Source organism: Lonchura striata, chromosome 21 (genome assembly GCF_050655825.1).
Source record: "Lonchura striata isolate lonStrDom1 chromosome 21, ASM5065582v1, whole genome shotgun sequence".
Classification (NCBI taxonomy): Eukaryota; Metazoa; Chordata; class Aves; order Passeriformes; family Estrildidae; genus Lonchura; species Lonchura striata.
This window is the reverse complement of record NC_140723.1, coordinates 2,036,447-2,058,230: the sequence shown is the minus strand read 5'-3', so window position 1 is coordinate 2,058,230 and position 21,784 is coordinate 2,036,447. Positions and strand designations below refer to the sequence as shown.

Below are 21,784 nucleotides of genomic sequence, written 5' to 3'. Positions count from 1 at the left end.
AATATAGGGGAAAAAGATGGGGAAAAAATCGGGGAAAATATGGGGGAAATATGAGGGAAATCTGGGGGAAAATATGGGGGAAATATGAGGGAAATCTGGGGAAAAGGAAATGGGAAATATATGGGGAAAAGCTGGGGAAAAAAAAGGGGGGAAAATATGAGGGAAATCTGGGGAAAAAATATGGGGAAAATATGAGGGAAATCTGGGGAAAAGGAAATGGGAAATATATGGGGAAAAGCTGGGGGAAACAATGGGGGGAAAATACGAGGGATATCTGGGGAAAAAATATGGGGGAAATATGAGGGAAATCTGGGGAAAAATATGGGGGAAATATGAGGGAAATCTGGGGAAAAGGGAATGGGAAATATATGGGGGAAAGCTGGGGGAAACAATGGGGGGAAAATATGGGGAGAATATGAGGGAAATCTGGGGAAAAGGAAATGGGAAATATATGGGGAAAAGCTGGGAAAAAAATGGGGGGAAAATCTGGGAAAATATGGGGAGAATATGAGGGAAATCTGGGGAAAAAATATGGGGGAAATATGAGGGAAATCTGAGGAAAAGGAAATGGGAAATATATGGGGGAAAGCTGGAAAAAAAATGGGGGGAAAATCGGGGGAAAATAATGGGGGAAAATGGGAAATATATGGGGGAAAGCTGGGAAAAAATTGGGGAAAAATCTGGGAAAAAAATCTAGGGAAATCTGGGGAAAATAAGGGGGGGAAATGGGAAATATATGGGGAAAAGCTGAGAAAAAAATTGGGGGAAAATCTGGGGAAAATATGAGGAAAAAATCTGGGGAAAGCTGGGAAAAAAATCTAGGAAAAATCTGGGGAAAACCTGTGAAATATCTGGGGAAATCTGGGGGGAAAAATGGGGGAAATCTGGGGAAAAACTGGGGGAAAGCTGGGAAATATCTGGGAAAAATCTGGAAAACAAATCTGGGGAATATCTGGGGAAAAGTCTGGAAAAAAAATCTGGGAAATATCTGGGGTAAAATCTGGGGAAAAAGCTGGGAAAAATCTGGGGAAAAAGCTGGGGAAAAGCCTCTCCTCTGGGAGAGGAGACAGAACTCAGGTGCCCTGCGCTGGGAAAAGATTTACGCAGCGAGAATTTGGATTTGTTTTTTAAATTTGAGGTCACCTCATCCTGGAAATACCCAAATCAGGGAGGCGGCGCAGGCAAAGATCAGGCAGCTGCATTTTGAGGGGAAAATATGGGAAAAAAACTGGGGAAAATCTGGGAAATTCAATTTCCTGCATTTTTCACTGTATCAAAAAAGTGATTTTGCTGCCAAAGTGATGCTCCAAGGCTGGAATATTTTCCTTGCAGGAAGAAAAGCAGATACAGAGACCTAAAACCTGCGGTTTTTTACTTTTTTTAATCATCCTTTCCCTTTATTGGACTATTTCAGTGGCAGCTTTAACTAGAAAACTCTAAAAAATAAATTCTAAACATAATCCTGAATTTTGAACAAATTAATCTTCAATACTGGTAATTATAAATATTAATTTATCTCATAGGAGGAATAGTTAGAACAAGTGGGACAAGGGACAAAAAGGTTTTTTGGGTTGTTTTTGTTTTTGTTTTTGTTTTTTTTGTGGTCATACCATCATTTCTAGAGATCTAAACCCATTTTCTTCCCTTGAAATTAAGGAAAAATTTGACATACCATCATTTCTAGATGTCGAAACCCTTTTTTTTTTTCCCTTATTTGATTTATTTGAAGGCATTTAATTTACTGCACAGGTGAAAATCAGGTGGCCTGATCTCCAGGAAAATTAAACAGATTTTTTCAGGGGGAAAAAAAAAAATAAATCAGAGTAAGTGTAAGTGGTGTTCCTTCCCAGCACACCCCCAGAGTGTGACCCCACAAAGGACACTCCCCAAAAATCACATTTTTCACATCATTTAATGTCCAGTGAGTCCAGTCTCCATGAGGTAATAGTGATAGCCTGAATTTTTCAGTGTTCCAGCAGGCAAAAAATAAAAACAAAAAAACAAGCAGCCTCCAGGATTTCCCTGCAATCCTGGGCTGACCCTGCAGTGCTTTTCCAGCTTCCCAAAAAAGAAATCCAGTAAATTCCCCCAGCAAATCCCGTCTGACATCCTTTGGCTCTTCCTCCAAAATCTGAGATTTACAGTACAAGTGTGGATTTTCCCCTCAGAGAGGCAGAAAAATCCTTTTTGTAGGCATTTAACACATTGATAAAATTAAAAATAAAAACACAGCAACGCAACTGGGAAGCAAACAGCTCCAGGCTTGGCTGGACAGAGGGGATTGTGCAGCATAAATGAAATTTTGCTGCACATCCCAAGTGCAAAAATCGTGGATTTAACAGGGACGGTGCTGCTGGGTGGATCCCTGCTCCAGGAACTTTTTTCTCTCCCATCCAAAAATAAATCTCTTAGCAGCTAATCCTAATGGGAAGGGTTTTCTTTCTAACTGTAGAGCTCGTCCTAATGTGGATTTTATTTTCTGACTGTACAGATGTAAAAAAAAGTGTAAAAAGAAAAACTATTCCATGTTTATAAAGTGGAATAACTTGGCCAACTCGTCAGCTCCAGGCTGGAAAGAAAAAGTGGAAATAACCAAATAATAAATGGAGAATGAACCAGAGAGGCTTGTGCCTGTGCAAAAATATTATTTTCAGCCATTAGGGCAGGTTGTGCTGCACAAAGAGGTCCTGGGTGATGCTGAAAACTTGGAATAAAAAAAAAAAAAATCAACCCCTTAGCAGCCCATCCTAATGTGGATTTTTTTTCTAACTGTAGAGATGTAAGTAAAGAACCAATCCACATTTATAAAGTGGAATAGTTTGTCCAACTGCTCAGCTCTGGGCTGCAAAGAAAAAGTGGAAATAACCACGGACAGAGAACCAGAAACTTGTGCAAAAATGTCATTTTCAGCCATCAGGGCAGGTTGTGCTGCACAAAGATGATGCTGAAAACTGGGAATAAAAAAAATCAACCCTTAGCAGCCCATCCTAATGTGGAATTCTTTTTGTACTGCAGAGCTCTACACACAAACTGACACGTGTAAAAAAGAACCGGTGGTCCACGTTTATAAAGTGGAATAGTTTGGCCAACTCCTCAGCTCCAGGCTGCAACGGAAAAGTGGAAATAACCACGGACAAAGGCTCGTTTTGTGCAAAACTGTCATTTTGAGCCGTCAGGGCAGGTCGAGCAGCTTGTGCTCGGCGAAGAGCTCCTGGGTGATGCCGTACACGTCGCCGATGTAGGGGATGGCCTCCCCCAGCATGGCCACGGCCTCCTCGGCCGAGCCCACGTTCATGATCTCCAGGAAGGCATCGCGGGACGGCAGCGCGCAGAAAGCCACGGTGGCCGCCTTGCGGACCACCCAGGGGTGGTGCTCGGCCAGCGAGGCGTTGTAGGCGTCGGTGCAGAGCACGGAGGTGCGCGGCTCCCCGGAGCGCAGCCCCTCCAGGAAGAGCTGCAGCCAGCGCAGGGCGCGGTGCAGCCGCAGCACCGTGCGGCAGCCGGAGTCGGGCCGCGCCCGCAGCGCCGCCGGCCCCGCCGCCAGCTCGTGCTGCACCAGCGACTGCAGCGACACGAAGCGGTGCTGCTGGCGGTGAGCCTCCAGCAGGGCCACCTTGGCCACCGCGTCCTTGGAGATGAAGGAGAAGACGGCGCCCAGGCTCTGCAGGAAGCTGAGGGAAAAGGGGAGCTGGGTTAGGTGGGTGAGCGGCGGGAAGAAAACCACCCCAAAGGGCGGGAAAACGAAGGCGCCTCAGGGGTGCAAAGCGTCTGAGGGGGGGAAAAGAGAACCCTGCCAAACCCCTGCCAAAAAAACAGCTGAGGGGTGAAAAGAGAACCCTAAAAACACCAGAGGGGTGAAAAGACAACCCTCAAAAAACAGCTGAGGGGGGAAAAGAGAACTCTGCCAAAAAAACAGCTGAGGGGTGAAAAGAGAACCCCAGAAAAGCATCTGAGGGGGGGAAAAGAGAACCCTCCCCTGAGGGGGGAAAAGGGAACCCAAAAAACACCTGAGGGGTGAAAAGACAACCCTCAAAAAACAGCTGAGGGGGGAAAAGAGAACTCTGCCAAAAAAACAGCTGAGGGGTGAAAAGAGAACCCCAGAAGAGCATCTGAGGGGGGAAAAGAGAACCCTGCCAAACCCCTGCCAAAAAAACAGCTGAGGGGGGAAAAGAGAACACTAAAAACACAGGGGTGAAAAGGCAACCCTCAAAAAACAGCTGAGGGGGGAAAAGAGAACCCCAAAAGAGCATCTGAGGGGGTGAAAAGAGAACCCTGCCAAAAAAACAGCTGAGGGGGGAAAAGAGAACCCTAAAAACACCTGAGGGGTGAAAAGACAATCCGCAAAAAACAGCTGAGGGGGGAAAAGAGAACTCTGCCAAAAAAACAGCTGAGGGGGGAAAAGAGAACACTAAAAACACCTGAGGGGGGAAAAGGCAACCCTCAAAAAACAGCTGAGCGGGGAAAAGAGAAACCTAAAAACACCTGAGGGGGGAAAAGAGAACCCTGCCAAAAGAACAGCTGAGGGGTGAAAAGAGAACCCCAGAAGAGCATCTGAGGGGGGGAAAAGAGAACCTTCCCCTGAGGGGGGAAAAGGGAACCCAAAAAGCACCTGAGGGAGGAAAAAAAGAACCCTGCCAAAAAAACAGCTGAGGGGTGAAAAGAGAACCCCAAAGCACCTGAGGGGTGCTGCTGGCGGTGAGCCTCCAGCAGAGCCACCTTGGTCACCACGTCCTTGGAGATGAAGGAGAAGACGGCGCCCAGGCTCTGCAGGAAGCTGAGGGAAATGGGGAGAAATGGGGAGGTGGGTTAGGTGGGGGAAAAAAACACCCTGAAGGGTGGGAAAATGAAGGCAAAAGCACCTCAGGGGTGAAAAGCATCTGAGGGGGCTGAAGAGAGAACCCTGCCAAAAAAATCTGATAGGGGGAAAAGAGAACCCAAAAAAAAAAAAAAAAAAAAACACATGAGGGAGGAAACAAGAATCCAAAAAAATACATGAGGGGGAAAAGAGAACCCAAAAAAACACATGAGGGAGGAAAAGAGAATCCAAAAAAACACATGAGGGGGGGGAAAGAGAACCCAACAGACCACAAACACAGAACGCACTGTGTTGTAAGGGACCTTAAAGCTCCCAACACCTTCACTGCCCCAGGCTGCTCCAAGCTGGCCCTGAACACTTGCAGGGATGGAGAACCCACAGCTCCTCTGGGAAACACATCCCAGCACTTCCCCACCCTCCCAGGGCAGAATTCGTTCCCAAAATCCAACCTAAACTCAATCTCTGCCAGTGTGGATCCATCCCCCCTTGTCCTTTAAATAGTTTTGTCACTCTCTCCCGTCAGCTCCGGTGCTAGAAAGGGCTCGTTCAAATGGGTTAAACTGGAGAAACTGCCGTGAACTCCTAAAATACAGCAGTGAAAACACGATGTGGCGTAAAGCTCTGTGCGACAGATCTCCCTCAGGAAGTGGCTGGGATTTTTTCCTCATACTCCCTCCGTCGGTGTGAAGTCATCGCGTCCTGCCCTGTCACCGCATCCTTCTGCCCACAGATGGGTCGCGGCCACTCACCGGATGAGCCCCCGCCAGCCGCTCAGGTAAGGCTCCAGCAGCACCTCCCGCTGCTCCGTCACGCACCTCCGGAAGGCGTCCAGAACCTCCCTGAGGCTGAAGGGGCCCACGGCCGCCGCCGCCGCCATCGCCGCGCGGCGCCGCCTCCTCTTCCTCCTCCTCCTTCCTCATCCCGCACGGCCCTCTCGGCCAATCAGCGCCCCGTCCGTCACCCGCCGCGCCCCGAGGGCCAATCCGCTTCGTGTGCGTCACTGAGGTTCGGCCAATCCGCTTCGCGTGCGTCACTTCGGCTCTGCAACCCGCGCGGGAGCGGCGCAGGCGCGGAGGAGGCGCCGGCTGCGCGTCCGGGCCTGGGTGAATTTGTGTTTTTATATAATTTTTTGGGGGTGTTTTTGTGCTTTTTTTGGTCTGTTATTTCTGTGTGTTCCTACGCGTGTTTCCCCAGCTCGCAGCAGTGGTGGCGCCAAACGGGGCCGCTGTCCCACATGTTGTTTATCGCCTGACGCGTGGTTTGTGTCTCGCCTCAGGAGGAGTTTGGGCTCTGCTGGAATTTTCAGAAAACAACTGAAATGGCGCCTGGAAAAGCAGCGAGATCCTCTCCTGTTGTGCCCCTCGCCGATCTGCTCCTGGAGTAATTCCCTGTGCGGGTTTTGGGACGTGGAGTGGGGTAAAAATGCCTGAGATCAAAGTCACCCCCTTGGGTAAGTCCGGCCTAAAATCGCCTTGAAATACAAACACTGAAAACCTGGGGGGTTTGGAATTCAGGGTAATATTTGGAATTTCCCATGTGATTCCTGTCAGCTCTCCCTTGGTTTTTCCAGTGGCAGTTATAATTATTTGGATTAATTAATTAGGACTAATGAAGTTATTCTTGTACTCGCTACAGTGCTAAACAACCACAGGCAGAAAATATTATAATATTATAATAGAAAATATTATAATATTAGTTGTATATATTTCTATATATATAATATATTTATAAATATAATATATATTTTTATAGATAATATTATTAGTTAAATATAATAGTTATAACTATTTGCATTCAGTAATCGGGACTAATGAAGTTATTCTTGTACTTGCCATAGTGCTAAACAACCACAGGCAGAAAATATTATATTATTATAATAGAAAATACTGTAATATTAGTTATGTACATGTATATTTATATTATATATATTATATATATTTTATATATTATATATATTATATATATTATGTATATTATATATTATATATTATATATTATATATTATATATTATTTATTATATGTATTATATTATTAGTTAAATATAATAGTTATAACTATTTGCATTAATTAATTTTTTTCCTGAAAGAATTGCAGCTTTTCTCAAAGCTGTTTTACTAGTGTTTTACTGGTGTTTTATTGGTATTTTGCTGGTGGTGTTTTATGGGTGTTTTGCCCATTTTTTACTTGTATTTTCCTGGCGTTTTGTGATGTTTTCCTGGTGTTTTGTTGGTGTTCTATTGGCATTTTGCTGGTGGTGTTTTATTGGTATTTTGCCAATATTTTCCTGGTGTTTTGTGATGTTTTCCTGGTGATTTCTGATGTTTTCCTGGTGTTTTGCTGGTTTTTCCTGGTGTTTTGCTCATGTTTTGTGATGTTTTCCTGGTTTTTCCTTGTTTTGTGGTGTTTTCCTGATATTTTCCTGCTGTTTTGTGATGTTTCCCTGCTGTTTTGCTGCCATCCAGGGGCTGGGCAGGACGTGGGCAGGAGCTGCATCCTGGTGTCCATCGCTGGCAAGAATGTCATGCTGGACTGTGGCATGCACATGGGCTACAACGATGACGTGAGTGTTCCCTGGGCCACCTCCAGCCCTCCCTGTGTGCCACCTGCATTTCTGGCCTCCTCCTTCAGCCCCTGCTGCAGCTGGACTGTGCCAGAGCTGCTCTTTCCCCTTCAAAATCTCCATTCTCCTAAAATATTCCCTGAAATATCACCTGGACTGTGCCAGAGCTGCTCTTTCCCCTTCCAAAATCTCCTTTCTCCTCAAATATTCCCTGAAATGTCACCTGGACTGTGCCAGAGCTGCTCTTTCCCCTTCCAAAATCTCCCTTCTCCTCAAATATTCCCTGAGATGTCAGCCCTCCTTTCCCTGGCTTGTGGATTTGGGAAAATGTTCATGACTGCAGCTGCAAATGCTCCACTGCAGGTGGGTTTGGACTCTCTGGATTTCCTGTGAGCAGGAATCCTGTCCTTAGCTTTGGGGCAGCTCATTCCAGGTGGGATCCTCACCACATTTCTGCTGCTCCAGGGACAGAGAGGGAAACTCCTGGTTATGGCTTCCCTGACACAACAGGAAAGGAATGATGGCACAAATATCCTGTAAGGATTTTGTTCAAGCAGCAAATGTGCTGTGACAGCAGAGCTTTTGGGGCTCTGTGTCTCAAAGCCAGGCTGTGTTCAGCGCCCATTTCACTTGGGAGATAAAATAATGTATTTATGAAAGGGTCAGCTCTCTGGCTGTCCCCTCATTTCTGCCTCTCCCTGCACACAAAAGCTGCTGGTGCTGCCTGGAGAGGGCTCAGCACATTCCCAATTTCCCATTCCCTGCTTTTTTTTTTTTTTTTAATCAAGGGGTTAAGTTAAAAATACAGCTAATGAATCAAGGGATTCAATTAAAAATAAAGCTAATGAATCAAGGGGTTAAGCTGGGGGTGTAGCTAAGGAATCAAGGGGTTAAATTTTGGCTCACTGATTCTGGTGTTTCCTGGAGAGAGCTCAGCACATTCCTAGTGTCCCATTACCTCTCTGGTTTTTTTTGGATCATTGATGCTGGTGCTGCTTGGAGAAGGATCAGCACATTCCCAGTGTCCCATTTCACCCATTTTTGGTTGGATCACTGATTCTGGTGTTTCCTGGAGAAACTCAGCACATTCCCAGAGTCCCACTGTCCCATTCCCTGCATGGTTTTTGGGATCCCTGCTGCATTCCTGACAGTTTGCTGTTTGTCCTGGCTGCAGAGGCGCTTCCCTGACTTCTCCTACATCACGCAGAACGGCAGGCTGACCGATTTTCTGGACTGTGTCATCATCAGGTGAGCTCCTTCCTCATCCTCATCCTCATCCCTGCTCCTTTGGGGCTGCCCCTGCATCCCATGGGTTTAAAAGAATGGATTTGAAAATTTAAAATCATGGTTTTAACATCATGGTTTTAAAAGAATGGATTTTAAAATGTAAAATCATGGGTTTAAAACCATGCTTTTATAATAATGGATTTTAAAGTTTAAAATCATGGTTTTAAAATCACGGATTTTAAAATCTAAAATCATGGTTTTAAAATCATGGATTTTAAAATTTAATTTTTTAAATTATTATTATTATTTTTTTTTATTTTATTTTATTTTATGTTTGCAGCCACTTCCACCTGGACCACTGCGGGGCACTGCCCTATTTCAGCGAGATGGTCGGCTACGACGGCCCCATCTACATGAGCCACCCCACCAAGGCCATCTGCCCCATCCTGCTGGAGGACTACAGGAAGATCACCGTGGACAAGAAGGGGGAGACCAATTTCTTCACCTCGCAGATGATCAAAGACTGCATGAAGAAGGTGGTGGCTGTGCACCTCCACCAGACAGTGCAGGTGGGGGAAGCAAGGGGTTAAATTAGAAATCCTGCTACGGATTTAAGGGGTTTAATTAAAAATTCTGATGAGGAATCAAGGGGTTAAATTAGAAATACTAAGGATTTAAGGGGTTTAATTAAAAATTCTGATGAGGAATCAAGGGGTTAAATTAGAAATACTGCTAAGGAAGCAAGGGGTTAAATTAAAAATACAGCCAAGGAATCAAGGGGTTAAATTAAAAATACAGCTAAGGGATCAAGGGGTTAAGTTAAAATACAGGAATCAAAGGGTTGAATTAAATTTAAAATACAGCTAATGAATCAAGGGATTAAGTCAGGAGTGTAGCTAAGGAATCAAGGGGTTAAATTAAGAATACAGCTAATGAATCAAGGAGTTAAATTAAAAGTAATGATAATTTATATACCCACATATGGTCAATAGTTGATTCTAATAATTGTAATTTAGAATTAATAATAATTGTAGAATTTATTCTAATAATTCATCCCCATTTGGACAAAAATTATAATAATTGAAGGTAATAATAATAATGATCAAATCTATTATAATAACCTATTTATGGCCACTAGTTAATCTAATAATGGTAATTAATTTGCCCCTGGGCAGGTGGACGAGGAGCTGGAGATCAAGGCTTACTACGCCGGGCACGTGCTGGGGGCTGCCATGTTCCAGATCAAGGTTGGCTGCGAGTCCGTGGTGTACACGGTGAGTGAAAAATGGGAATTATTGCTGCCCTGCTGGGCTCCAAATGTCCCCAGGTTCTTGTGATATATACATAAAAAAATAAAAATAATCCATCTATATGTTTTTTTTTAAATGTGTGTTTATTTAATTTATATTATATTTGTATTATTTAAGGAAATAATATATTATGGATGTATATTATATACAGATTTTATATATTTAATATATGTGTGTATTTTTATGTATTCTATATTATCTATTATGTATTATATATTATATATATATGTATATATATTATATATTATGTATTCCAATGATATATTATATATACTAATATAAAATATAATATATATATTATTATGTAATAATACTGTATTGTATAACAATATATTATTGTTATACAATATATACTATAATATATTGCATAACAAATATATATGTTCTATTATATAATATATAGTAATGTATTGTTATATATAATATAGTATTATATAATTTTAATATATATAATATATTATTATGTAACAATACTATATTGTATACCAATATATTATATAATACATATAATATAATATTTTATTATGTAGTATTGTATGATAATTATATAATTAATATATATTAACAATATAATTATATACCAATATAAAATATATATAGACAATATAATATATTGTGTATTATCTGTAATATATATTTGCTATATAAATATTATAAATTACATACATATTTAATGTTTGAATATATATTCATATTTTATATATTCTGTAGTCTGTTATATATAATATTTATATTCAATATAATATATAATAAAAATAGATATAATTTATATATTTATTATACGAGTAATGTAGTATAAATATGTATTATACATAGTATATATTTTATACATATTATGTATTAGATATATTTTTATTATATCTATAACATATATTCTATCATAATATAAAATATATTTATATATTTATTGTATTATATAAATAATGTAGTATAAATAAAAGATGTTATAAATATAATATATACTTTTATGTTTTATATATATTAGATAATATATATTTAAAAATAGAATATGTAGAATATATTTGTTGTTATATATATATTTTTAATATATATTTATAATATGTTGTATGTATAGTATATTTGTAGTTTATTATTATATATAAATATAATTTCCATTATTTAGATGATACATTTGAGCCAAGCAAGCAAAGCCAAATCTCGGTGTGTTTCTCTCGGCAGGGCGATTACAACATGACCCCCGACCGACACCTGGGGTGAGTGAAACCCCAGATTCCCAGCTGGGGTTGCAGATTCCCAGCCTGGTTGCAGGTTCCCAGCAGGGTGGCAGATTTTGGGATGCAGGTTCCCAGCAGGGTGGCAGATTTTGGGATGCAGGTTTCCAGCTGGGTTTCAGATTTCGGGGTGCAGGTTCCCAGCAGGGTGGCAGATTTTGGGATGCAGGTTCCCAGCTGGGTGGCAGATTTTGGGATGCAGGTTCCCAGCCTGGTTGCAGGTTTCCAGCTGGGTTTCAGATTTTGGAATGCAGGTTCCCAGCTGGGTTTCAGATTTTGGGATGCAGGTTCCCAGCTGAGTGGCAGATTTTGGGATGCAGGTTCCCAGCTGAGTGGCAGATTTTGGGATGCAGGTTCCCAGCTGAGTGGCAGATTTTGGGATGCAGGTTCCCAGCAGGGTGGCAGATTTTGGGATGCAGGTTCCCAGCTGGGTGGCAGATTTTGGGATGCAGGTTTCCAGCTGTGTTTCAGATTTCGGGGTGCAGGTTCCCAGCTGGGTGGCAGATTTTGGGATGCAGGTTCCCAGCTGGGTGGCAGATTTTGGGATGCAGGTTTCCAGCTGGGTTTCAGATTTCGGGGTGCAGGTTCCCAGCTGGGTGGCAGATTTTGGGATGCAGGTTCCCAGCCTGGTTGCAGCTCCCAGCTGAGCTCCCCTCGCGGTGATCTCGGCGCTCTCCCTGCCCAGGGCCGCCTGGATCGATAAATGCCGCCCGGACCTGCTGATCACCGAGTCCACCTACGCCACCACCATCCGCGACTCCAAGCGCTGCCGCGAGAGGGATTTCCTCAAGAAGGTCCACGAGACTGTGGAGAGAGGAGGGAAGGTACAGCGGGCTCTGCCACGCTCCTGCTGCCCTCAGGAGCATCCCAAAAACATCCCAGAGAGGCCAAAAGATCCCCAAGTATCCCAAAAAGAGCCCCAAATAGCCCAAAATGTCATAAAATATCCCAAAAACACCCCGATATCCCAGAATATCCCAAAATATCCCAAAGCATCCCAGAATACCATAAAATAGCCCAAAAGAGCCCAAAATATCTCAAAGTATCATAAAATAACCCAAAATATCATAAAATTGCCCAAAATATCATAAAATATCCCAAAATAGCCCAAAATATCCCCAAATGCTGCATTTCAGTCCAGCAGGAATCACCCTCAGTGCTTCAAACTGCAGAACGGTGCTGAGAGGGGGTAGGAAGTGGGAGGGATCTGACAGAAATAATAAAAAAAAACTTTAAAATAAAAAACCCCCATAATAAATAGATTATAATTTAAATAATAAATCCATAATAAATCCGTAAAACACATAGTAATTAATAGTAAATAAATAATAAATACATCATACTAGTAAGTCAATAATAAGAATAAATAGTAATTCAATAATGGCAATTAAAAATAATAAAAAATCACCCTCTGTTACAGGTGCTGATCCCAGTGTTTGCCCTCGGCCGTGCCCAGGAGCTTTGCATTTTACTGGAGACTTTCTGGTGAGTCCCGCGTGCTTTTGGGATCCTTTGTTCTGCTGGGGAGGCAGGAATTTCTCTGCAGTGAGAAATACTGATTTATAGCTCATGAAACCAGGGAAATACACCCCAAAAAATAACTTTGAGATAGCTCATTAAACCAGGGAAATACACCCCAAAAAATAACTTTGAGAGACTCCCCAGCTTCCAGGATTTTTTTTGCCCCTCGCTCTTTTTTTTTTCCAGAGATTTTTTTCTCTAGTGAGAAGAGCACTAAAACCTGTGTGCTCCTGTTAAAATATTGATTTATTCCTCACAAAAACAGGGAAATACACCAAAAAAAAACCCCTTATGAGACTCCCCATCTTTATTTATTTGTATTTATTTATTCCAGGATTTATTTACCCCGCGTTTCTTTTTTTTTTTTTTAACAGGGAAAGGATGAACCTGAAAGCTCCAATTTATTTCTCCACGGGCCTGACAGAAAAAGCCAACCATTATTACAAACTCTTCATCACCTGGACCAACCAGAAAATCAGGAAAACTTTTGTGCAGAGGAACATGTTTGAGTTCAAACACATCAAAGCCTTTGACAGAGCCTTTGCAGACAACCCAGGGCCCATGGTAGGTGAAAAAAAATCAATTTTTTATTCAGTTTGATCCCAAATCCTGGAGGGAAAACCACCCTGAGCTTCCTCCACCCCATCAATCCCACCTCAAATCCTCCCCTGGTCAGGTCATCTCTAAATATTCAATATTTTTCTGGTTTTTTATTTAATTAAAGCTGAAACAGTGAAAAAAAAATTTTTTTGTGTCTATATCATCTACACATCCTGATTCGAGGCAGGGTTTTCTTTTCCACACAATCTTTAATTGCTGCTTTAATTCTGGTTGGTTTATTAAAAAAAAACAAAAAACACTCAGAATTTTCCATCAGACACTGAGGATGCTCACAAATATTTCCTAAACCAGGAAAAATCTTATAAATAATATTTATAAATAAATATAAATAAACCAGGTTAACGATATATAATTAATTAAATTAGTTGTTATTAAATATAAATAAACTAGGTCGTATTTCTTAAAATAGCAGCTCAGCTCCTGGGAATTTTAGACAAAGGTGGGGGAAAAAAATCAAATAACAAAAAAATCCATTTATGCAGCGTTGGGGATGGGTGTTGGTGGATGCTCTGCACAAATTTAGGATGGAAAAATTGGTTTTTTTTCTACTGATTTATGGCATATCTTCAACTTGCAGGTGGTGTTTGCAACCCCTGGCATGCTCCATGCAGGACAATCCCTCCAAATCTTCAGGAAATGGGCAGGGAACGAGAAAAATATGGTAAAAAATTGAATTTTTTTGGGGTGATTTCTCACCTTGAGTGAATTCCTCAGATTGCAGCAAAGCTTTTCTTGAGGAATTAAAGGACAAAAATCCTCTTGGAGCTCGTGGCTCTTTTGGTATTTAACCAAATCTATGGAATTTTTGATTTTCCTGCTTTTTTTTTTTCCCTGCAGGTGATCATGCCTGGCTACTGTGTCCAGGGAACCGTTGGCCACAAAATCCTCAGTGGGCAAAGGAAGCTGGAGATGGAGGGGAGACAAATTGTGAGTTGGAATTTCAATTTCCACCACCGAAAACACCCCAAAATAATTTCATATTTGGAGGTGCACTTGGGTTTTTTTTTGCATTTTTGCTTTAATAAAGTTGGTTCGGTGTTTTTTTTTTTTTCCTTTTGCATTAATTTCTGCCAAAAAAACTTTGTTTTTGCTATAATTTTATTAAATTCAGCAATAATTTTACTAAATTTTGGTTACTAAACTTTAATAAAATTTCATAAGTTATTAAATTCTAGTAAATTTTATTAAAACTTTAGTAAAAAAAAACCATTGAGGGGCCTTTTGCTTCTACTATAATTTTACTAAATTTAGCAAAAATTTTACTAAATTTAGTTTACTAAATTGTAGTAAAACTTCTTAAGTTAATTAGTGCTAATTAAGGTGCTAATTGCAGTGATCTCTGGGACATCAATTAGGATTGTTTTCCATAGGGGAGGAGGGAATGGCATTAAAACTTCAAAATCACATTTTTGATCCATTTTGGATCGCTCAGCACAGTTTGGTGGGGTGGCATTTACACTTCCCCTCAAGGAAATGATCCTGTAACACCTTAATTAGCATTAATTAAATCCAGTTAATTGCAGGGATTTCTTGGTCATGAGTTAGGATTGTTTTCCATGGGGATGAGGGAATGGCATTAAAACTTTAAAATCACTTTTTGGATCCCTCAGCATCATTAAGCAAGGTGCCATTCACACCTCCCCTCAAGGAAATGTTCCTGTAACACCTTAATTAACCCTAATTAAATCTAGTTAATTGCAGTGACCTCTTGGACATGTTTTAGGATTGTTTGCCTTGGGGGAAATGGGAATGGGATTAAAATTTGACACAGTTTTGATCCATTTTGGATCCCTCAGCACAGTTAGGTGGGGTGGCAATTACACCTCCCCTCAAGGAACTGATGCTCGTAACACCTTAATCAACACTAATTAAGGTGTTAATTGCAGGGATTTCTTGGTCATGAGTTAGGATTTTTTTCCATGGGGTTGAGGGAATGGCATTAAAACTTTAAAATCGCATTTTGGATCCCTCAGCACAGTTCGGCGGGGTGGCAATTACAACTCCTCTCAAATAAATAATCCTTAATTAGCAGTAATTAACGCGGGGGTGCGTCCCAGAGGAATTCCCCCTTTCCCAAGGCTGTGCTCTGCTCTGCAGCTGGAGGTGAAGATGCAGGTGGAGTACATGTCCTTCAGTGCCCACGCCGATGCCAAGGGCATCATGCAGCTGATCCGCCAGGCTGAGCCCAGGAACGTCCTCCTGGTCCACGGCGAGGCCAAGAAAATGGAATTCCTGAGGCAGAAAATCGAGCAGGAATTCCGTAGGTATCCCTGCCACCGCCGGGAAACGGCTTCAAATCACGTTTTCCACCCGTTTTGGATCCCTCAGCACACTTGGATAGGGTGGCATTTACAGTTCCTCTCAAGAAAATGATCCTGTAACACTTTAATTAACATTAATTTCCGTGGGAGAGGTGGGAATGGCATTAAAACTTTACACTTTTTTGCTCCATTTTGGATTCCTCAGCACAATTAGATGGGGTGGCATTCACACCTCCCCTCAAAGAACTCATCCTGTAACACCTTAATTAACATGAATTAAGCCCAGTTAATTGCAGGGACCCCATTGAATGAGTGTTAGGATTGTTTTCCACAGGAGAGGAGGGAATGACATTAAAACTGTAAAATCACATTTTTAATCCATTCTGTATCCCTCAGCACAGTCACTTGGGGTGGGATTCACACCTCCCCTCAAAGAAATGATCCTGTAACACCTTAATTAGCATTAACTGAGTCCTGTTAATTGCAGGGACCCCCTTGGACATGAATCAGGATTGTTTTCCATGGGGGAGGAGGCAATGGCCTTTAATCTTTAAAATCACATTTTTGATCTGGTTTGGATCTCTCAGCAGAGTTAGGTGGGGTGGCACTTACAGCTCCCCTCAAAGAACTCATCCTATAACACCTCAATTAACACTAATTAAGACCAGTTAATTGCGGTGACCCCCTTGGACATGAGTTAGGATTGTTTTCCATGGCAGAGGAGGGAATGGCATTAAAGCTTGAAAATGACATTTTTGATCCATTTTGGCCCTCAGGGTGCCATTTACACCTTCCCTTAAGGAAATGATGCCTGTAACACCTTAATTAACACTAATTAAATCCAGTTAATTGCAATAATCCCTTGGACATGAATTAGGATTGTTTTCCTTGAGAGAGGAGGGAATGGCATTAAAACTTGACACATTTTTGATCCACTTTCAGTCCTTCAGTAAAGTGGGGTGGCATTTACAGCTCCCCTCAAGGAACTGATGCCTGTAACACCTTAATTAAGCCAAATTAAGCCCAGTTAATTGCAATAATCCCTTGGACATGAATTAGGATTGTTTTCCATGGGAGAGGAAGGAGAGGAAGGAATGGCATTAAAGCTTTAAAATCACTTTTTTGATCCATTTTGGCCCTCAGGGCCAAATGTACACCTCCCCTCAAGGAACTGATGCCTGTAACACCTTAATTAACCCTAATGAAGCATAGTTAATTGCAATGACCCCCTTGGAGCTGAAGTTTGCTTGCTGCTGTTCCCTTTGCAGATGTCAGCTGCTTCATGCCAGCCAACGGAGAGACCACCACCATCCTCACCAACCCCTGCATCCCTGTGGACATCTCCCTGGGCCTCCTCAAAAGGGAAACAGCCATAGGTGACACTTCCCACCCTCATTTCCCCCCTGCTGCTGCTTTTTTTTCTGTAGGTAGAAAGCTGTACATTTATATTTAAAAATATAATTTAAATTTTTAAATGGATGCGCGCACCCTGCCTGGTTTGCTTCCCCATGTGTGCTTGCAGCAGCTTGGTTTGGGAGAGCTGGAATTACCTTTATAAATTTAATTTTTTAGAAAGAATAATGGAATTCTTCCGTCAGGAAATGCTGTGGGAACAGAGGGAGTTGTTTGGTATCACTAAATATTATTTCTTAGCTGTCAATATTTCTGATCATGGTTAAACACCGAAGCACTGAGCAGACAAGTGTCAAATTTCGGTGTGTGAAGCTCAGCAGTGCCCCAGCCTCAGTCCTGGAGTTTTGGGGTGAAAAAGCAGCTCCTGATGTGTTTCTGTGCCCCTGGCCCTGCTTTAGGTGCTGCACCTGACGCCAAGAAGCCGAAGCTGATGCACGGCACGTTGCTCATGAAGGATAACGTGAGTACAGCAGCCCTGCAGCTTCTCTTGGGGGGGCGTTGTGTCCTCTGAGGGTTCTTTTTGTGTCCTCTCAGGGGGTTTTTATGTCACCTGAGGGGTTTTTAGGTCCCGAGGGTTGTTTTTTTTTGTGTCCTCTGGGTTTTGTGCCCTTTCAGGCTGTTTTTTGTGTGCTCTCAGGCTGTTTTTCATGTCCTCTGTTTTGTGTTGTCTCAGGGGTTTTTGTGTCCCCTGAGGATGTTTTTTTTGTGCCCTCTCGGGGTGTTTTTTTGTGCCCTCTGAGGCTGTTTTGTGCCTTCTGGGCTGTTTTTTGTGCCCTCAGAAGGCGCTGTCACATTTCAGACCCCAAATCACCGGGAGCGCTTCTGCCTCCTCACAACAAAGACGCCTCATCTTCAACCTCACCTTCATTTTCAAACATCACTCCCCTGCTACAGCTTAAACCATTCTCCAGAGACCAACTGGATGCTGTTAAACCTTTATTTACAATCATCCAGCTGGAAGTTTTGTCCCACTCTCAGCTGTCCCTTTCCTCCCCACCCTCAGCAGCGACAAACCCTCCGCGATATTTCAGCCCTTCCCTGCTTCCCCCCACTCCAGAGCAGCACCACAATCCCCCAAGCTCTGAGGATCCATTTTCTCCATTTAATCTCTTTTTTTTCCCCCCTCAGAGTTTCAGGCTGGTTTCTCCTGAGCAGGCCCTGAAGGAGCTGGGGCTGGCCGAGCATCAGCTGCGCTTCACCTGCCGCGTGCACATCCAGGACCCACGCAAGGAGCATGAGACCGTGCTCAGGGTCTACAACCACCTCAAGGGGTGAGCCCTGAGCCCCTGGCAAGGCTTTTCCAGCCCTCAGGGATTTTTTTTAACCCCATGGTTTTTTATCCCCATGTGGTTTTTTTTTAACCCCAAGCAGCAACCCAAAACTTAAGAGGAGCAGGAGCCTCCCCTGAAATGGAAAATGCAAACCCTCTCCCATTGAATTACTATGATTTTGAAATTAAGGGCTAAAGAGATCGAAGTAGGAATAACAGGTCTTTACTGGGAAAATTAAAAAAAAAAAAGTACAAATTTAATACTACAAAAAAAAACCAAAACCAAACACTCAGTCAGAGCAGGAATGCAGAGAAGAAAGCTGCTCCTCTGGGAATGCAGGGGAGAAGAAAGCTGCTCCCCTGGGAATCCCATTTTTTCCAGCCAGAGCAGAGTGGTTTCTTTGAAGGGAATCAGAAATCCATTTAGGGCTGCTGCCAATCCAGGCAGCTCAGCTGGGGCCCCTCCTTTGAGCTGGCAGCAGCAGAATTGTAAAATGTGGTTTTCCCTCCATGCAGCTGCTGCATCCCGAGTTCCGCCCTCAGAACAGGGCTCAGGTTAGCTGGATGAACTCTGCAGGAATAATTCCTGCAGGAAATCCTCCATGATTGATGGAAACTCCAGAATGAGCTGTGGGTCATCCCCTTTTCCCTTCTTGGGCTCAGCCAACCAAGAGAGGAACAGGCTGGGATTTGGGATGAAGACCCAGCATTTATTTTCCCAATTAAATCCCAAATTCCTCCCCTGTCTGTGCAGGATCCTGAAGGATTACTCAGTGCAGCACCTCCCTGATGGCTCCATCACTGTGGAGTCCATCCTGATCCAGGCCACAGCTCACTCAGAGGACCAAGGAACCAAAGTCCTGCTCGTGTCCTGGACTTACCAGGTGGGAATTCCTCACTTCTGACCCAAATTCCTCCCATCCCAAACCTCCCTCCTCTGGATTTGGAGCAGTTTGGAAGATGAGGGGAGTGCCTGCTGTTTTTTGAGCTTTTTGGGGTTGAGCAGAAATGGTTTTATAGCTCTGTAAAGCAGAGAACTTCTGGGGCAATTCCACTTAATTAATTCAGTTCTGTGTTGGAGCTCTGCTGAGTATTTCACTCTGTGTTTCTTACTTGGAAAATTTCAAACAAGTAGAGAACTATTTCTGATCTTAACATTCTTTTATTTGAGTCATCCCATCATCTTTCCTTCCTGTGGCCGGATTATTAAACTTTCTGGATGATTAAACTCTTTCTTGACAGCAGGGAAATGCCTTTGGAAGGCAAAGCAATAAAATCAGTGTATCCCTTGATTTCAAGCAAAAATGGGACTTCTCCTGAAAGGAAACCCCTCAGGTCCTTTGAGAAATGGGAGTTTCACAGCAATAGTTTGTCAGAACAGCAAGAAATTAATTTGTGGATTGGTTCAGTTTTTAAACACAGCTCACATCAGATCCTGCAGGGTCCGGGAATTCTCTCAGTCCACTCCTAGGTACCAAAATTGAATTTACTGCCCCAAATACCCCAAAAAGGAAGATTTTGCTCTCTCATCCTATTTCTTTGTATCCCTTTTAGGATGAAGAGCTTGGCAGTTATCTCACATCCCTGCTGAAGAAAGGGCTGCCCCAGAGCACCCCCTGAGAGCAGAGCCCAGCCCAGGCTGCCTCACAGGGTCAGATTTTATTTTGTTTACATCCTCAATGCTTTTTTCTGCTTGCTTTTAATAAAAGAATTCCAGTGTTTGTCCAATTACTGCAGTGACAGTCACCAGCACTGGGATTTTCCCACTTGGAAAAAAACTTTATCCAGGGAGTCAAGAACCTGTTTTGAAATAGATCTGAGGAGATTTAATGTGTAAACAACTCAAGAATTGACTTGTTTACACATTGAAATAAAAGTTACTCAGTGTTCTCCCCTCCCACAGCTGATTTCCCTTAAAATCTCCTCAGTGCTGCCTGAAACAATTAAAATTCAAAGTATAAAAGCACCACAGGACCTACAGAAAGTAAAAAATCCTAAATGTGCTGATAACCAAGCAGCAAAACCTCTTTAATTCTCCATCCTTCCCTCAGGGCCAGCTCCAAGGAGCCTCCAATCCAATTTTTTACATTTTTCCATAAAGACTGTGCTTTATCCATAAAGATTGTGATAAAACCAGTCCCTCTCCAGTGCTGTTAGGATTTTCCACAGCCTAGAAATGGGATTAAAAGCCCAGAACTGGGATAAAAATAGCAATTTCTGCTAAAGGTAAAGGATTATTTGGGGCTGATGCTCCCTCTGAGGCTCTCACAGTGCCAAGATTTTCACCAGAACTTCCCAGGGATTGTAATTTAGAAAAGCTGGAGCCGATTTTCTTAGCAAGATTTAAAAAATGCTCTGAGCAAAACAAAGGAAGGGAAAGGCCAGAGGCCAGCCTGGGCTTTTAACAGTAATTAATGAGATGGCCAATTAAGAACAAGCACCTGGGTGAATTTCTGGCTGCATTTGGAAATTCAGATTTTTGTTGCTCTGCTGCTCTCAGCCCTTTACAAAAATTTTGGGGTGAAGGAGCAGAACTGTGTTACACCAAAACTCCAGATCCTGTTGGGTAAACTCGGTTCTAAGCAGGTTTTAAGCCAGGCCTGTGGTTTTCTGGTGCCTCAGAAATGACAAAATTTGGTCATTTCTGGTGCCTCAGAAATGACAAAATCCTCTGCAGAGTCTCACAGGGGATGGAAACTCAAGTGCTCAGAAGTTAATACAAGAAAAGGGGTGAGGGAAGGTCAGATAATTGTGTTTACATCCCCAAATGTGAGTGGAAAAAAAGAACTTTTGACATTTCAAGACCACACAGTGCGAAGAGCTGGGCTGAGTGTGTGGAGAGAGGAGCTTGTTTAGTTAAATCCTGGGATTTCTCAAATATCTGCTCCCTTCTGAGCTCCCATGGATCAGTGTCCAGCCTGGAAATGCTGGAATATTCCTGGGGAAGCCAAGGCAGGACGAGAAGCCCCAAATTTGGCTGTGGAATGTGGGCAGCAGGAAAAGAGGGAAAAGCCCAGCAGGGCTGCCTGGATCCAGCAATTTCCTGCATTTCCCTCAAATCCCCCTTTCCTGGGATGTGCTGCTTGCCAGGAAACAGCCCCAGGTTCTACCAGCCCCAAAATTCAACAGATTGAGCCCAAAACATGCCTGAACACAAACCCAGGAGTGCTCTGACAACCTTCAGGAATTATTCCCCTCAGGAATTACTCCCTTAAGGAATGATTTCCTTCAGGAATTCCTCCTTTCAGGAACTTCTTCCTTCAGGAATGATTACTTCCAAGAATTGCTCCCTTTAGGAACTGCTCCCATCTTGAATTGCTCCCTTCAGGAATGATTACTTCAGGAATTACTCCCTTGAAGAATGATTTCCTTCAGGAATTACTCCCTTCAGGAATTGCTCCTTTCAGGAATTGCTCCCATCTTGAGGTGCTCCCCTCAGGAATTACTCCCCTCAGGAATGATTAATTCAGGAATTACTCCCTTTAGGAATGATTACTTCAGAAATTCCTCCCCTCAGAAATTCCTCCCTTCAGGAATTGCTCCCCTCAGGAA

General features: G+C 42.7%; 2 protein-coding genes across 4 annotated transcripts; one reads left to right on the top strand and one right to left on the bottom strand.

The window, feature by feature from the left end:
• Window positions 1–1,893: 1,893 nt before the first annotated feature.
• Window positions 1,894–5,734, bottom strand: CPTP (ceramide-1-phosphate transfer protein). The gene is made up of 2 exons (XM_021529844.4): window positions 5,566–5,734; window positions 1,894–3,671 (listed from the first exon to the last, which is right to left on the bottom strand). The coding sequence occupies exons 1-2, from the start codon at window positions 5,691–5,693 to the stop codon at window positions 3,173–3,175; spliced, it is 627 nt and encodes a 208-aa protein (XP_021385519.2). The 5' UTR covers window positions 5,694–5,734; the 3' UTR covers window positions 1,894–3,172.
• INTS11 (integrator complex subunit 11) lies at window positions 5,465–19,960 on the top strand. 3 transcript variants are annotated; one of them, XM_085558699.1, is made up of 18 exons: window positions 5,465–5,591; window positions 6,093–6,266; window positions 7,280–7,377; window positions 8,552–8,625; window positions 8,945–9,173; window positions 9,780–9,878; window positions 11,094–11,128; window positions 11,832–11,970; window positions 12,567–12,631; window positions 13,042–13,231; window positions 13,866–13,949; window positions 14,126–14,215; window positions 15,386–15,548; window positions 16,818–16,925; window positions 17,361–17,422; window positions 18,091–18,233; window positions 18,987–19,116; window positions 19,787–19,960. In XM_085558699.1, the coding sequence occupies exons 2-18, from the start codon at window positions 6,239–6,241 to the stop codon at window positions 19,850–19,852; spliced, it is 1,803 nt and encodes a 600-aa protein (XP_085414825.1). In that variant the 5' UTR covers window positions 5,465–5,591; window positions 6,093–6,238; the 3' UTR covers window positions 19,853–19,960. The 3 variants fall into 3 exon arrangements, with proteins under 3 accessions (XP_085414825.1, XP_021385516.1, XP_085414826.1); XM_021529841.4 differs by lacking the exon at window positions 5,465–5,591 and adding an exon at window positions 5,867–5,919; XM_085558700.1 differs by lacking the exon at window positions 5,465–5,591 and adding an exon at window positions 5,867–5,919 and having other exon boundaries at window positions 8,383–8,625.
• Window positions 19,961–21,784: the final 1,824 nt, after the last annotated feature.